This window comes from Henckelia pumila, chromosome 2 (assembly GCF_033568475.1).
Source record: "Henckelia pumila isolate YLH828 chromosome 2, ASM3356847v2, whole genome shotgun sequence".
Classification (NCBI taxonomy): Eukaryota; Viridiplantae; Streptophyta; class Magnoliopsida; order Lamiales; family Gesneriaceae; genus Henckelia; species Henckelia pumila.
Genome location: NC_133121.1, coordinates 12,707,536 through 12,723,519, shown reverse-complemented (window position 1 = coordinate 12,723,519; position 15,984 = coordinate 12,707,536). Strand labels below are relative to the sequence as shown.

Here is a 15,984-nt window from a genome sequence, read left to right as displayed (position 1 = left end):
CTCAGCAGATGCCTTTGATCAACAGCAACCATGTCATGATTATGATCAACAACAAACCTACCAACCTTCCACTCTCCCCCTTTTTTCCTCGTTATTCTGAGTTTAGCTTTACATTTACTTCTACTAGTTGGCTTCAAGTAAACAGGAACTTTTTCATTAGAGCGTTTTTCATCTTTACTGCCTTCACATGAACACTCAAAATCTTTAGCTTGCAATTCAGTTGTACCAGGAAAATAACGTTGATCACCTTTTTTAACACTAAACCCTTTAGCATGTGCATAATTGCAATAAAGTAAATAAGCATCTTCAACACTTCTCACTACTTCTCCAACAAGTAGTTTACTCTCCAATTCATCTGCAATAGAGTTGGTAGATGATACCTCGACATTTTCAGGAGTTAGATTTGCAACTTCATACTCTTCGTTGTTGTCTACCATCAAGCCTATAATTAAACAAAATTTTCAAATGTAAATAAAAATAATAATGAATCAAAGCTATGTGTCAAGTTATAAAAAATTTAGAAATGATCGTGTAGAACAAAATCAAGTTGCCTTCCTCATAGCTTAATCACCACTTTCTTCAAAAGAATCGATCAATACTTAAGGTTGGATAATATTAATTTATATTGTTTTTAGGATTTCTGCAAAAATGAGTGTTGCACATAGCTCATGCGCTGTTGAGCACATTGATGCGCGTTAGCGCATGAGCATGCGCTGTTGGGCATCAATGTTGCGCGTTTGCGCATAGCTCATGCGCTAATGATGCCCAACAGCGCATGCTCATGCGCAAACGCGCATCATTGTGCTCAACAGCGCATGAGCTATGCGCGAACGCGCATCATTGATGCGCAACTGAGCACTATATATTTTAAAAAAATTATGCCCCCGAATCGTTTTCGGTTTTGGTTGTAGCGTCCGGGTCTCACAAGAAGCAAGGCTCAAATCACAATATACATACACCACGATGAGTTACAAAATCACAGAACAATCACAAAACAAGAAACACTTTGAAAATCATGACAGAGAGAAAGAAAAACTCCACACTCACTGTGTTTTTATGAGCAACAAATTCTGGAGTTCAAGGATGACTGTGGATTGAGCGACTCAATAGAAATCTAGAATTATTCTTTGCTAGAGATGCCAAGAGTTTTGAAATATGGAGTTCTTCTTCCCAAGCTATGCGGAGAGTTTTGAAAAATTGAATGATCTGAGGATGCAGATGGAGGACCGGACGGCGACGGGAGGGATGACGAGAGACGGTGGGTGTGTTAGCCAAGATCAAGAACCAAATTTTTTTTTGAAAGTGAGGCGGGAGAGATGAGAGATGAGAGATCAGTGTTTAGCGCTAAGAAAACAAAAATCCTAAATTTTTATCTCACCAAAGTTAACCTTGGTCAAGCAAATCAGTTTTGTAATTAAAAAAAAACACGATTTTCACCATTATTGAGTTTAAAAAATTTATGCCACGTGTCAAAAATTAAATGGATTGGGGCACAGCCCAAAGGCCAGCATAGACTTTCCCCCTATTCACAGGCTTATAATCCCTGTTGCAATGAGTTCAATTTGATGTGGATATATCTTGACAAAGTTTTTCATAACTGTTTATATTCTTTCAGCCTTCAATTTATCCTACACTGCTGCTGCACTGGTCTCTTACTTCTGCCCGCAAGTTGTTTGGTTTTATGCTTCTTACAGTATACTCGACATCTCCATTGCTGCTTAGAGGTATTTTGGCTTGAAACGCTTCTGGTTTTAGGTGTTTTTGGTGATTGTGTGCCTGTATTCTCCTTTGTGTGTTGGTTCTTGCGTTGGTTTAAAGGGGAGTGGTTGTTGTTGGTGGTGCTTGGCTGAGTTCTTCTTGCTGCCATTATGAGTGCCGATTCCAGTAGTATTATATGAGCTAGTCTCGATCGAATAAATTCCGTTGCATAATTGGGGACCTCGTAATTTTCTTGCGTCGTTCCTCAATCATGATCTGAGTATGTTATGAGGGAACTTTGTTTTCTTTTCTTATTCCGTATGATGTTCAAACATAATGACCCGACGCTGTAGCAATTGCTTTTTCCGAATTTATTCTCTTCATGATCTGAATGCTATGTACATTTTACCTTTTTGTTGGCTGACTTATTCTCAATGAGGTTAGCTTCTGCTGATTTAGAGTCTAGAATTACATTTCATTCGACTCCTGATCCTGCTTCTGGTGTGACCTGTGTAATGGAGAAACGCTTACATGATTAGCTTTAATGAAGAAGCTGCAGGTTCCATGACTGTAATCATATTTTTTCTTCTGTCCTTATTAGGAAGCCTTTTTAGAAGATTGCTAGAAGCTTAGAAGATATCCATCTTTCGCAGCAGTTTAACTCTACATGGTATTTTCTCGGAGCTGAGAAATTTGGTTCCACATTAATGTTTTTTCACTTTTATTTTGCGGCATGCCGGCACAAGATTCTCTTTAACACGGTCTTCATACTAAATTTATGTAATTTTTTTCTGTTTTAGATGTCAGCTTATCTGTTGCCAAATTGTTTCAGTTTGGTTTTTCGCAACTTCTTTATTTTGTCTCATGTTGGAATGTTCAACATTGTACATGGCTTCAGCAAATGGGCATATTAACATCGTAGACTATCTTATTAATTTGCCAAAATATCCTTCTTTTAAAAGTTTGTATTTGGTAGTCTTGACGTGACAGGCCTTTCTCTATGATTTCTAGCACTTTAGTTTCGTTAGGACCAATTTTGGGAAAGTCATTGGCTTTTTCTGTCGGCATGAATGGTTAACTGCCATTGGCTGTTTATTTTCATTTGATTCTCATTTAGAGTAAAGTTTCTTGGTGTTGTATATTTATGCGTCAATTAGATGTTTATCTACTAAGATGTCCTTTTACAACAATTGATATTACAATTACTTACCATATACAATGGCACAAAATATGGGACCATACTAATTGTGAGTAGTGTGTTACATCATATAATCATTGTAAAACAACCATGATTATCCTGTGCCCCATTGATATGAAAATTTTTATTCAGGATCATTAAAAACTCCAAAATATGCTACTTATTGAGAAAGAGGCGATATATGGTTCTAAGCCTAGTCCTAAAAGAAGCAACAACTTTAGGACTACAAATGGGTACCAAGCATATGGAAATGGATCTGTGACCCCTTCACCCTGTCTGAACTCTGTTGGCTGTGCAACTCCGGAGGTCCATACTCCACGCTCTTATTCTGGTCGACAAAACGGATATTTCAAGAAAATGAGAAGACTTTCCACTGCTCCTATAAACTTTGTGGCGATCCCCAAAGAAGATACAATGTCATTTTCATCTGTTTACGGTTCAGAGCCAGAGTTCCTCCTAGAGCTAAAAGTAGAATTGAAGCGGTATGTTTTTCCTTCTAATACTTTATTTTCCTCTACTCTACTATTGATGTTTCTTCTCAAAGATAAGAATTTAGATCTCAGCTTTGAGAGATTGAATTGTGTATCGATATGCTGTTGAACATTATCATTGCAAAGAAGCTAAAGAATATGTATTGAACCACTCACGGTTTTGTTAAAAAGAAAAAAGAATTGTTTCAACTTTGCACACACTGCCGACACCCTGGTTTGTGAAGTTTCCGCAAATTCGATTCAAGGGTCCCTGTTTTCCTTAACTTTCTCTATTTTATATAAATAGCTTTATGCTCCAAGTTATTTTGCCACCCACTTTTGATTTATTTCAGATTTTAACACCCCACTTTTGCAGAAACACGTATCTTTTGATTAATATGGGTGATTCTATGTTGAAAGGACCAGCTAAAGGTTGTGGATGTTGGTGGATTTATGTTGTACCAGCTTTTTCCACATGTTTTAGCAGTAGGCAGTGGCAACTGACATTTAGACATCCTGCTACTCAACGATGGATTGAGGCTACATGCCAGTTTTTTTTTCCTAATGTTCATTAATTTAGAATTCGATTATTTTATATTTGAATGATTTATAATATTGGAAGACTCTATATTAAATTTTATTTTACAAATTTTTGAATTTTGAGTGATTTATAATATTGAAAATTTGTGAATTAAAATTTTTTTTTTGTTTTTTATTTGAACAAAGACAACACTTAAGTGTTGTCTTTAATAGAAAAGACAACGCTTTTTTAAGCGTTGTCTTTCCAGATACAACGACGCTTAAAAAGCGTTGTCTTTTCCAGAAAAGACAACGTTTTTTATAAAAGACAACGCTTAAAAAGCGTTGTATTTTTTAGATAAAGCGTTGTCTTTTCCAGAAACGACAATGCTTTTTTCGGGTTGTCTTTGAGCGTGGTCTTTTACAACACTGGCTACGACAACGCTTTTTCGGGGACATTAACAACGCGGAAAAAACATTGTCTTTAGCCGTTTTTCTTGTAGTGATATGTTATGTGCTTGCATAAATTTTGTTATTCATTCGAAAAATGCTTGTCTAACCTTGCTTGTAGTAGCCCGGTTCCATTTTACAAGATTAGGTGATTTTAAACATGTTAGAAAATGACATATAATTTTAAAAGTTTCAAAACATGTTTAAGGAGTCCTTATTTGGTAAAAATAAGTGGAAAATCATATCCGAAACATCCGAAAATGGTAGGATAGGTCCTGAGGGTCCAAAAATGAGTTCGGAAGGACCAAAACAGTTCGGAGCATACGGACTAGTTCGGGCCATCCGGACCAGTTCGGACCGTCTGAACTCCGCCTATAAATAGGCCCTCCGAATTTCAGAATTTTCACACCATTTAGCTTTCCTCTCTCGGTTCTTAGGCTTTTCTAGGGGTTTTGGTGTGTTTCCAGCTTCCTAAGCTTGGTCCGGAGGTTGGCCATGTGATCTGGGGTTGCGGCGGAGCGGTGCCCAAGTTCTGGGGCAGTCGTCATCAGCGGGCTGACGACAGACGCAGGTATATCTCTGGCTCCTTATAGTAAATAGGGAGTATGCTATAGCGTAGTTAAGGATTTTAGAATAAGATTATAATGCATGAGTACTTTGCATTGTAGTGCGGATTATAGGCTTGGACATAGTGCTGGTCTAGCTTGCCTAGTTTATGAGATACGAAAGTATTATTCGAGATATCCAGATTGAGTTTTGGTAGCGCTTAGTCGTATCACGCCCAAATTAACCCAACTCAGATTAACTAAATAAACATGTAGTAGCGAGAGTAGGGATCGTTCTCACGAGGAAAGGAAAATTTATTTGTGTTCTTAAAAATACTGAAAATAAATAAAAGGGGATTTGGGAATTTTAGAATTAACTACTATGCAAGAATTAAAAATTAAGGAATATCAATAAATTAATGAGACTTGGTATCGGTCGACTACACCCTTGAAATCATTCACTCGATCATTGATTCCCTAAAAATAATTAATTCACATCGAATATTCATCATTGGAAACTTAATTCCTGTTTCACCTTAATTTTAGTTAACTAGAAAACAGCATTCTAAATTAACCCTTACCAATAAATTAACCCGATAACAGCAATCTAGATTTAAATCCACGGTAGCATTCAAATGAGTAAAACTAATGAAGCTAGACAACACAAACACCAGTGGTTGTATTTAGCCTAGTCAATTGTTGTTCCTACGAGTTAACAAATTCAAAAGCAGAAAATATTAATCATAGTTGCTTCACAAATCAGATGATTCAAACAATTACGGATTTGAATTCTAATTTAGCGGTAGATTGTACAAAAGAATTATCAGGTGATCAATCTAATAATCAAACACACAATCATGAATTAAACCAGAACAACTCTTGATACTCGATAAAAATCAAACAATAAAAATCTGAATCTCACAAGATAAATAAATTCAAGGGTTCGTCTTCCTCAACCAAGAATAAAAACAAGAAGAATTAAAATCTAATTAAGAAAAAGAAAGATAAAACCTAGCCGCCAGATGTTTTCTCTGTGTTCTTCAGCCGTCTCCAATCTCTCGTTCGATCTCCCCCTCTCTTTTGCGTCTAAAGATTATGTATTTATATTGCTTTGAAAATCTCACAAAATAAAGCCCGCAAAATAAGAGTTTAAAAATCCTAAATTATATTTTTTATTCTGGGCAGCTCCCGCTCGATCGGACAAAGTCAGCGGATCGAGCGAGAGAATTTCACCAATCTTTTTGTCCCGATATTTCAAGTGTCCCGCTCGATCGGACAAATTCCACGGATCGAGCGGATGCTTTTCTTCTCGCAAATCTGTACGCACAGATCATTAAGCGCACTTCATTCTCCCCATGCGCGATTGCGCTGCTCTTTCGCGCTAAAGTAGCGCGGTTCCCTTGATCTTCAGTGCTATCGCGCAACTCATCTCTTTAACAGCGCATGGATTGCGCTCTTCATCATTGTACAAGCGCGATAGCGCATCAAGTAGCGCTAACCACAACTCCAACAGCGCACCATTCTTTCTTTCTTCCTTTTCTACAGTAAGAGCCCTTCGCTAGAGCGATAGCACTCCTTCAAGGGTTGTTCGTTAGAGTTAGAGCTGTTGGGTAGAGCTGTTCGTTAACAGCTCTAACGAATCGCTCTACTTTTTCATCTTCTTTATTTGCTTCTTTTCTTCAATTCTTTTGCACTCCAAACTTTCTTCATAAAATGTTGTTTCCTACACAATAAATCCGGGAGCATGTTATGTAGACATGATGCATGAAATATAAACAAAATACTTAAATCAACTAAATAAATGCATGCTAAACGACAGTAAAACTTCATTAAAATATGCAACTAAAACACACCTATCAAATACCCCCACACTTAATCCTTGATCGCCCTCGAACAAGTCATGCAAAAACAGAATGAAACAACAAACAAACATGTAAGTAAGGACGATCATGCATAATATAGCCTCAGAGAAAACCACTTTCATCCAAAATAAGTTCGTAGCTACTCTCAATCATCAATGATACACCTTCAGTCGAATGCGAACGTGTGTGTGTGTCATATTACCCCAGTTACATGCAACTTCAAAAGACAAGTTTCAAAACTGTTCGCCGAACTAAAAACAATGCAGTGCAATTTTTACTTTTAAGTGTCCATTCCTTCCAATGACCTCTATACATACCCACCTCCCTTGAGATAATGAATTACACACCTCCGGATTTTGCACCCGAAATTGCTTTAGCCCCAATAATTACCCGCAAACTTAGCTACAACTAAGACAGGATTAGAATTTCAATCCCCTCGTCTATAGCCCGGATGGAGCATCAACCCCATTTAATCCGCATACTTAGCCTTGAATTTAATCTTTTAGGATTAGGATTTCAATCCTTGTATATAAAAAAAAAAAATTCTCTAGGTGCGCCCAAGATCATAAGTGTCTTACTAGAGTCTCATCAAAATTCATAGAACACAATCAAGATCCACAAACCACCTATTGTCGTGCAATGGTCCAACAGACATCCACGATATCTAATACATCGCTACACTTCACTGATTTAACATGTGTGCTTAAGAATATTCAACAAACAACCTATGGTTTCTCAAATCTGATCAAGAGTTCAAATTTTTCAACTATCTCATCATAGGCTAGAAAGGCTAAAAATCATCATTTACTTATGCACACAAAACACACATGAAACAATTTACGAACTATATGCAAATATGAAACAAAAACAAATGCAAGACAAAATACCAAATACTGAATGCACCCCCCCCCCCCACCCACACACTCACACACACACACACACACTTATCTAAAGCATTGCCCTCAATGCTCTAGCACTAAAAACACAACACACAACACAAATAACAAAATGACAACGAGATGCAAAATTAAAACAGAACTCCCCTGGTTCAAGAGTTGGTGTTGTCGTCCTCTTTGGCCTCAGGTTGAATAATGGAAGACTCCTATTGAAAATTGGACGGCAGATGGGGCGGCTAAGCTCCTGAAAACAAATAAAATAAAACAAAAAAACAAAACATAACAAAACAAAACAAAACAAAAACAAAATCAAAATGAAATAAAGAAAAAAGACACTGGGTTGCCTCCCAGCCAGCGCTTGATTTTCAGTCTTCAGCTTGACTCTCAAAAGCACTGCTCAAAGAGCGGCTGACGCCCAAAATAAGTGTCATATGACACCACAAATGGGTCTTGGTTCCATAAGCCCTCAATCTTGGCCAAATATAAACAGTTAAAGCTCGTCACCACAACAACACTCCAAAGTAGCTGATAAACATGTGAAGAGAACGTCTCGGTGGGCTCTTGGAAGCTAACATCTTGTGAGACTGGTACGAATGGAAAGGAAGGATCTTGGGAATGTGTGTATGATAATACTATCGATGAGCTCATATCGATAGACTCTTGAACTCCGTCATCCTCAAACTCAAGTGGTAACATATTTCCATCATACACTATTTCTTCCAGAACATCTTCCGACTGAGGTTCCATAAGAAAAGAAGACTCAAATGCCTCTAAATCTTCAGCAGGAATTGATTCGCACTCCCAATTCTGGTTCTCTGAGTCATCATCATTAAACCAAATTGGGTTGGTCAATGCTTGAGTATCTTGCTTCACTTCATGTTCTCGGTATTCATGGATGATTGATCTCTTGATATTCTCCATGTGCTCCACAAGGTCACATCTAGATTTTTTCAGATCTTCTATAGTTTCCACAGTCGATGCCACAAGCTTGCTCATGATATCCTCTAGCGGATGTAAGATCAACTGCGAACAACTTCCCTCCTCATTTTGAAGCTCAAATGGTTGGTCTGTAAAATCCGAGTATTGAGAATGTGAATACCAGTAATAGTCAAACTCGGCCATATCATCCAACAGGTGTCTCATGGTATCATCATCTCGGCAAAATATTGAAATACCGGCTGTGAAAGCTCCATCAATTACCCATTTTCTTGTCACTGTATCCAAACCATTAAGAAAATATGTAAGGAGAGAATAGTTAGAAAAATCATGATACCGGAAGATGGTTGCTAAATCATTGAATCTCTTCCATGCTGCGTAGAAAGGCTCTCCGTGTTGCTGGGTAAAACTTGTGAATACTTGTTGATTTAACATCTCGAAATATTACACCTCAAGAATCCCCCTTCGCCTAAGCAAAATTCTTTCTATCTCTGGGTCGTATAGAAATTATTCTTCTTCCGAATATTCACCTACACGCACGAACAAACCAGAGTAGCACTAGGAGGAATAATAATTAAAAAAAACAAATAAATGAAACGCCTTTCACCGGCAACGGTGCCAAAATTTGGTAGCACTTAGTCGTATCACGCCCAAATTAACCCAACTCAGATACACTAAATAAACATATAGTAGCGAGAGTAGGGATCGTTCCCACGAGGAAAGGAAAATTTATTTGTGTTCTTAAAAATACTGAAAATAAATAAAAGGAGATTTGGGAATTTTAGAATTAACTACTATGCAAGAATTAAAAAATAAGAAAGATCAATAAATTAACGAAACTTGGTATCGATCGACTACACCCTTGAAATCATTCACTCGATCATTGATTCCCTAAAAATAATTAATTCACATCGAATATTCATCATTGGAAACTTAATTCCTGTTTCACCTTAATTTTAGTTAACTAGAAAACATCATTCTAAATTAACCCTTACCAATAAATTAACCCGATAACAGCAATCTAGATTTAAATCCACGGTAGCATTCAAATGAGTAAAACTAATGAAGCTAGACAACACAAACACCAGCGGTTGTATTTAGCCTAATCAATTGTTGTTCCTACGAGTTAACAAATTCAACAGCAGAAAATATTAATCATAGTTGCTTCACAAATCAGATGATTCAAACAATTACGGATTTGAATTCTAATTGAGCGATAGATTGTACAAAAGAATTATCAGGTGATCAATCTAATAATCAAACACACAATCATGAATTAAACCATAACAACTCTTGATACTCGATAAAAATCAAACAATGAAAATCTGAATCTCACAAGATAAATAAATTCAAGGGTTTGTCTTCCTCAACCAAGAATAAAAACAAGAAGAATTAAAATCTAATTAAGAAAAAAAAAGATAAAACCTAGCCGCCAGATGTTTTCTCTGTGTTCTTCAGCCGTCTCCAATCTCTCGTTCGATCTCCCCCTCTCTTTTGCGTCTAAAGATTATTTATTTATATTGCTTTGAAAAGCCCACAAAATAAAGCCCGCAAAATAAGAGTTTAAAAATCCTAAATTATATTTTTTATTCTGCGCAGCTCCCGCTCGATCGGACAAAGGCCCCGTTTGGTTTCAAAAGTCAGGCCAAAAAAGCACTTTTTTAAGTGCTTTTCATTTAACCAGAAAAGTACTTAAATAAGCACTTTTTTAAGTCAAAATTAGAGCTTTTTCAAAAGCCAAAAATTATAGCTTAAAAAAGTTTTTTTTAAAAAAATGTTTACCAAACCTAAAGGGGTCAAAGTCAGCGTATCGAGCAAGAAAATTTCACCAATCTTTCTGTCCCGATATTTCAAGTGTCCCGCTCGATCGGACAAGTTCCGCGGATCGAGCGGATGCTTTTCTTCTCGCAAATCTGTACGCACAGATCATTAAGCGCACTTCATTCTCCCCATGCGCGATTGCGCTGCTCTTTCGCGCTAAAGTAGCACGGTTCCCTTGATCTTCAGCGCTATGGCGCAACTCATCTCTTTAACAGCGCATGGATTGCGCTCTTCATCATTGTACAAGCGCGATAGCGCATCAAGTAGCGCTAACCACAACTCCAACAGCGCACCATTCTTTCTTTCTTCCTTTTCTACAGTAAGAGCCCTTCGTTAGAGCGATAGCACTCCTTCAAGGGCTGTTCGTTAGAGCTGTTGGAACGAACAGCTCTAACAAACCGCTCTACTTTTTCATCTTCTTTATTTGCTTCTTTTCTTCAATTCTTTTGCACTCCAAACTTTCTTCATAAAATGTTGTTTCCTACACAATAAATCCGGGAGCATCTTCTTTATTTGCTTCTTTTCTTCAATTCTTTTGCACTCCAAACTTTCTTCATAAAATTTTGTTTTCTACACTATAAATCCGGGAGCATGTTATGTAGAATCCGGGAGCATGTTATGTAGACATGATGCATGAAATATAAACAAAATACTTAAATCAACTAAATAAATGCATGCTAAACGACAGTAAAACTTCATTAAAATATGCAACTAAAACACACCTATCAAGTATGCATGTATTATGTGTTTGTCTGGATTATGTGATTGCATGTTTTATATGTCTTTATATATACAACATGTCATGATTGTATGTTGCATACATGAGAATATCGAGTCTTTACCTTAGAGGTATCCTGTAGTAGGGCGCTCACCCTACGAGTTTGTGGATGGTTAGATACATAAGTCTTGAGTTAGGTCACCATGATGGTTGGACACTTGTACTAGTATCAGGTCACCATCATCCACTGGGTATATGAGCCACCTCCTGAGGCGACGACCCAACGTGTTATATATCCTTGGGCCCGGTCTTTGAGCTTGTTTCTTGACCTGAGAGTATTGGTACCCAGTTCACTTGCATACATGCACACATAACACCGTATACTCATACTCTCGTACTGAGCTTATCATGCTCGCTTCCCGTACTTTGTTGTATCTGGACACCCTATTCCATGGGGCAGATCTGCGGCTGGACGATGCAGGTGGTTCCAGGAGGGCTTAGGCGTTGGATGACCAGCAGAGCTTTGTCTAGGCTTTTGTTTCAGTTTTATTTGGGTTATTACACTGGATTTTATTCAATATGGTTGTAAACAATATTTTATTGTTGTTTAAGTTTTTCGCTGTTTAATTTTTGATTTATTTAATTAATTTAAATGCATGCTTAAGCTTCTGATTAGTAGGTGATCACGGTGCGGGTCACTACATTGCTCTTATCCTAAAGTGGTGTGTCAAAATCAACCTAGTTTTAAATTCTAAAAAATGTCATTTTATGGTTGGGCAAGGTATTGTTTTGGGTCATGTCGTCTCATCTAAGGGGATTGAAGTAGACAAAGCCAAAATTGATATTATTCAGTCTCTACCTTATCCCACTTGTGTGCGAAAAGTGCATTTTTTTCTTGGCCATGCAGGTTTTTATAGGAGATATATTCAGGACTTTGCCAAAATCGCATCTCCCATGTACAAAATGTTGCATAAAGATGTCCCAACTTAAAATAATTTTAAAAGTCATGAATATAATTTTAAAATAAATATTGTGTGGCTATAATTTTAAAATAAATAAATTTATTACTCTATTCTTAAAATAATTACATAAAACTATAAGGGCATGATTGGTATGCTTGAATGAAATAAAGTTGAAATGAAATCAATTTTGGAATGGAATAAGAATAGGAATGGAATGATAAGTTTATTCCATTCAAATGATTGGTACCAAAAAATAAAATCGAAATGAAATTGGATTATTTTTAATTATCAAATAATGTTTCCATTAAAATCCAAAATAGTAGCTATTCAAAAATATTTATTATAGGTTAAAAAATATTTATTATAATTATTATTTTAAAAACAATAAAAAAAATATAACTATTTATAGCCTATTATACATTATAAAATTATCTTTATAATAAAACTAATATAATTATTAATCTGAATTTAGTAGTTATTATTATTATTATTTTTAATTTTATTTATTAAAAAATAATTATTTTTTAATAAAATATAATGATAGTTATATATTTTATAATATACATTATTATTAAGTGAACGTTTTATTTGTTTATTTATTAATATTATTATCATTATTTATTAATAATTCTATATTTATAAATGGTAGTAAATTAATTTGATAATAATATTATTATTATGATTATTATTTTAGGTACTTTATTAAACTAAATAAGGGAAGAAGTTTACAAATGGAGAAAAATTAGGAGTGTGAATGATCATTCCTATCCAAAATGGATGGAATGACTATTCCTATGAATATGAGAATAGCCAATATTCCAATGGAAATGAACATTCGCATTCCAAATCCAAACCAAACATGATTGTAGCTAGGAAATGAGATGAGAATGCTCATTCCATTCCTACCTCATTTCCTCCTACCAATCATGTTATAAATTAATTGTGTATGATTCATCAATTATTTATAATTTAGTATAAAATACGTAACAAAAAACTTTTAACTAAATTAAATTCATTTTAAATATTATATTCCACCAAAATTAAAAATTAATAGAATTGTAAGAAAATAAATTACTTGTTAACTGTGTATGAAGACCTGTTAACTGTGTATGAAAGCAAGATCAACCGTTGAATTAAATTATAATCTGACAATATTTTTAAAAAAATTATAACAAAATATACAACTAAATAAAAACATCATAACAAAAGAAATTTATAACAATAAATTAAAAATTGAACATAAACATAACTGGTTACCTTTAACAAAGACGAAGGAAGAATGAAAAAAATGCCAGAGGAATTCAAATATTTATGGGAATGGAATGGTAAGGAGATCAAAGACATTCAAGACAAATATATGAGTCCAATGCATTGAGTTCGTGAATCAATGCATCCGTGAATTAATGCATTGATTCACATGATTCTCTGCTCCGGATTCAGAGAGCTGTATTATAGGTCATTTTTTAACGGATAAGACAGCTTAGTTACTTAAATTTCTTTTTTTTTAACAAAAAAAATTACGCTGGACCAATAATTTTTGGTCCAGTCGATTTTATTTGGGCCGATCGTTTTTTTTTTTTTTAATATATAAAGCTAAATCCAAGACCGTTTGTCCCGAATTCATTAGAGATCTGACTGTCCCGGATTGTACTGGTTCGGTCATCTTTTACATAATGCAATTTTTTAATTAAATTTTATTAGTTTTATATTAATTTAATAAAAAAAAAAACCCCTCATTTGGGCAGGCCCAAGCCCGGACATGATAATTTTTTTATTCTGAATTATTTAAATTGACATATTACAATTTTAAATGAAACTAGTTACACCTTTGGCTCCATATTTTTGTAGACGACTTAATGCATATGATGTTGTAATTAAGTCAAGAGTCAATTCTGTCATCAATTTTATATGAATTTATTTAAACTTAAACAAAATTTAAAGCTTTTTGAAATTGTCAAAATTCTAACTAAAGAAAGAATAAGAAGACTTTACCTTGGTCGGTCTTCCCTTCATAGTTCATACACCAGTTTGTCATTCTAATATATTTGGATTGTTTAAGGCTATCGGTTGCTACGTATTATAATTTAGTTTTTAAAGAATTATTTTGATGGGTTATATTTCGAATAACTTATGATTACAATTCCTGATTAGTTTTATTAATTTTCTGTACGACGTTCATTAGGTCGGTTTGGTTATCAATCGAGCGGAATTGTGCAAAATCATATATATATATATATATATATATATATATATATATATATATATATATAACACGCCGTAATAGTTGATGAATGCAATAGATAAGTATTATTATAAGCATTAATTTAAGTGATTACACAAGAAAATATATTATTATTAATGAAAAAAGTAATGAGGATTTTTTTAGTTATTTTTTTTTTTCTTGGAGGAATTTTGAGTATGTGCCTATATATATTATCAGCAAGTGGGTATATATAACACGCCGTAATAGTTGATGAATGCAATAGATAAGTATTATTATAAGCATTAATTTAAGTGATTACACAAGAAAATATATTATTATTAATGAAAAAAGTAATGAGGATTTTTTTAGTTATTTTTTTTTTTCTTGGAGGAATTTTGAGTATGTGCCTATATATATTATCAGCAAGTGGGTATATTTTTGCAGAAGACTTGGGAGTCTTTGTGCAAGCCAACAATTTCCTCTGTACAAAGTCATTGGGGGAGGAAAAATATATTGCAAGAAAACATTAATTCGATCCTCTTAGTAGGCAATGGCTGGAAAAAGTGAAGGACCGGCAATCGGAATCAACTTGGGAACCACTTATTCATGCGTGGCTGTGTGGCAACGGGATCGTGTTCAGGTCATACAGAATGATCAAGGCAACCGTCTTATGTAGCTTTCAATGAAACCGAACGTCTCTTGGGCGATTCTGCAAAGAACGTAGTCTCCATGAACCCCACTACCACTGTTTTTGGTGAGACACTATATGTGATTAGTGTACCGATTTCTTCGTTCACTCACCTTGTTCGTTTCTAAAAAGTTCATTCTGCAATCTGCCTATGTTCCTGTAGTCTAAAACATAAAGTACTGCTGTCGTCTGAAAGTATATATATATATATATATATATATATATATAGAATATAATGCTTCTCTGACTAACTTTATATATAGATGCTAAAAGAATGATCGGTAGGAGATTCAGCGACCCACTGGTCCAGGAAGATGTGCTGCTTTGGCCATTCAAGGTCATTTGTGGTGAAAATGATAAGCCAATGATTGTTGTTACCCACAAAGGTGAAGAGAAGCGATTTGCTGCGGAAGAAATTTCTTCAATGGTACTGACCAAGATGAAGGAGATTGCAGAAGCATTTCTTGGATCTACGGTGAAAAATGCGGTCATAACCGTCCCTGCTTACTTCAATGATTCCCAGAGGCGGGCGACCAGAAATGCGGGAGTCATTTCTGGGCTCAACGACTTGCGTATCCTTGTCGAACCGATGGCTGCAGCCATTGCCTACGGTTTTGACAAAATGTTTAGTAGCTCTGGTGAGAAGAAGGTGCTTATTTTCGACCTTGGTGGTGGCACGTTCGACGTTTCACTTCTCACAATGGTGAAGAGCATCTTTAAGGTTAAGTCAACTGCTGGAAACACTCACCTTGGAGGAGAGGATTTTGACAACAGAATGTTGAACCATTTTGTTCAAGAGTTCAAGAGGAAGCACAAAAAAGACATAAGCAACAACCCCCGGGCAATGAGCAGGTTGAAGACGGAGTGTGAGAAGGCCAAGAGGAATCGATTTTAACTCTCAAATAACACGTTCCAAGTTTGAGGAGCTAAACAAGGACTTGTTTGAAGAATGCATTGTCCACGTTGGGAAGTGTTTGAAGGATGCTGAGATGGATAGGAAAAAAATCCACGACGTGGT

At 35.5% G+C, this 15,984-nt stretch overlaps 1 protein-coding gene across 1 annotated transcript; it reads left to right on the top strand.

Moving 5' to 3' along the window:
* Positions 1–14,741: 14,741 nt before the first annotated feature.
* Positions 14,742–15,984, top strand: LOC140884605 (heat shock cognate 70 kDa protein-like). The gene is made up of 2 exons (XM_073291404.1): positions 14,742–15,032; positions 15,230–15,984. Exons 1-2 carry the CDS (start codon positions 15,008–15,010, stop codon positions 15,859–15,861), a joined length of 657 nt encoding a protein of 218 aa, XP_073147505.1. The 5' UTR covers positions 14,742–15,007; the 3' UTR covers positions 15,862–15,984.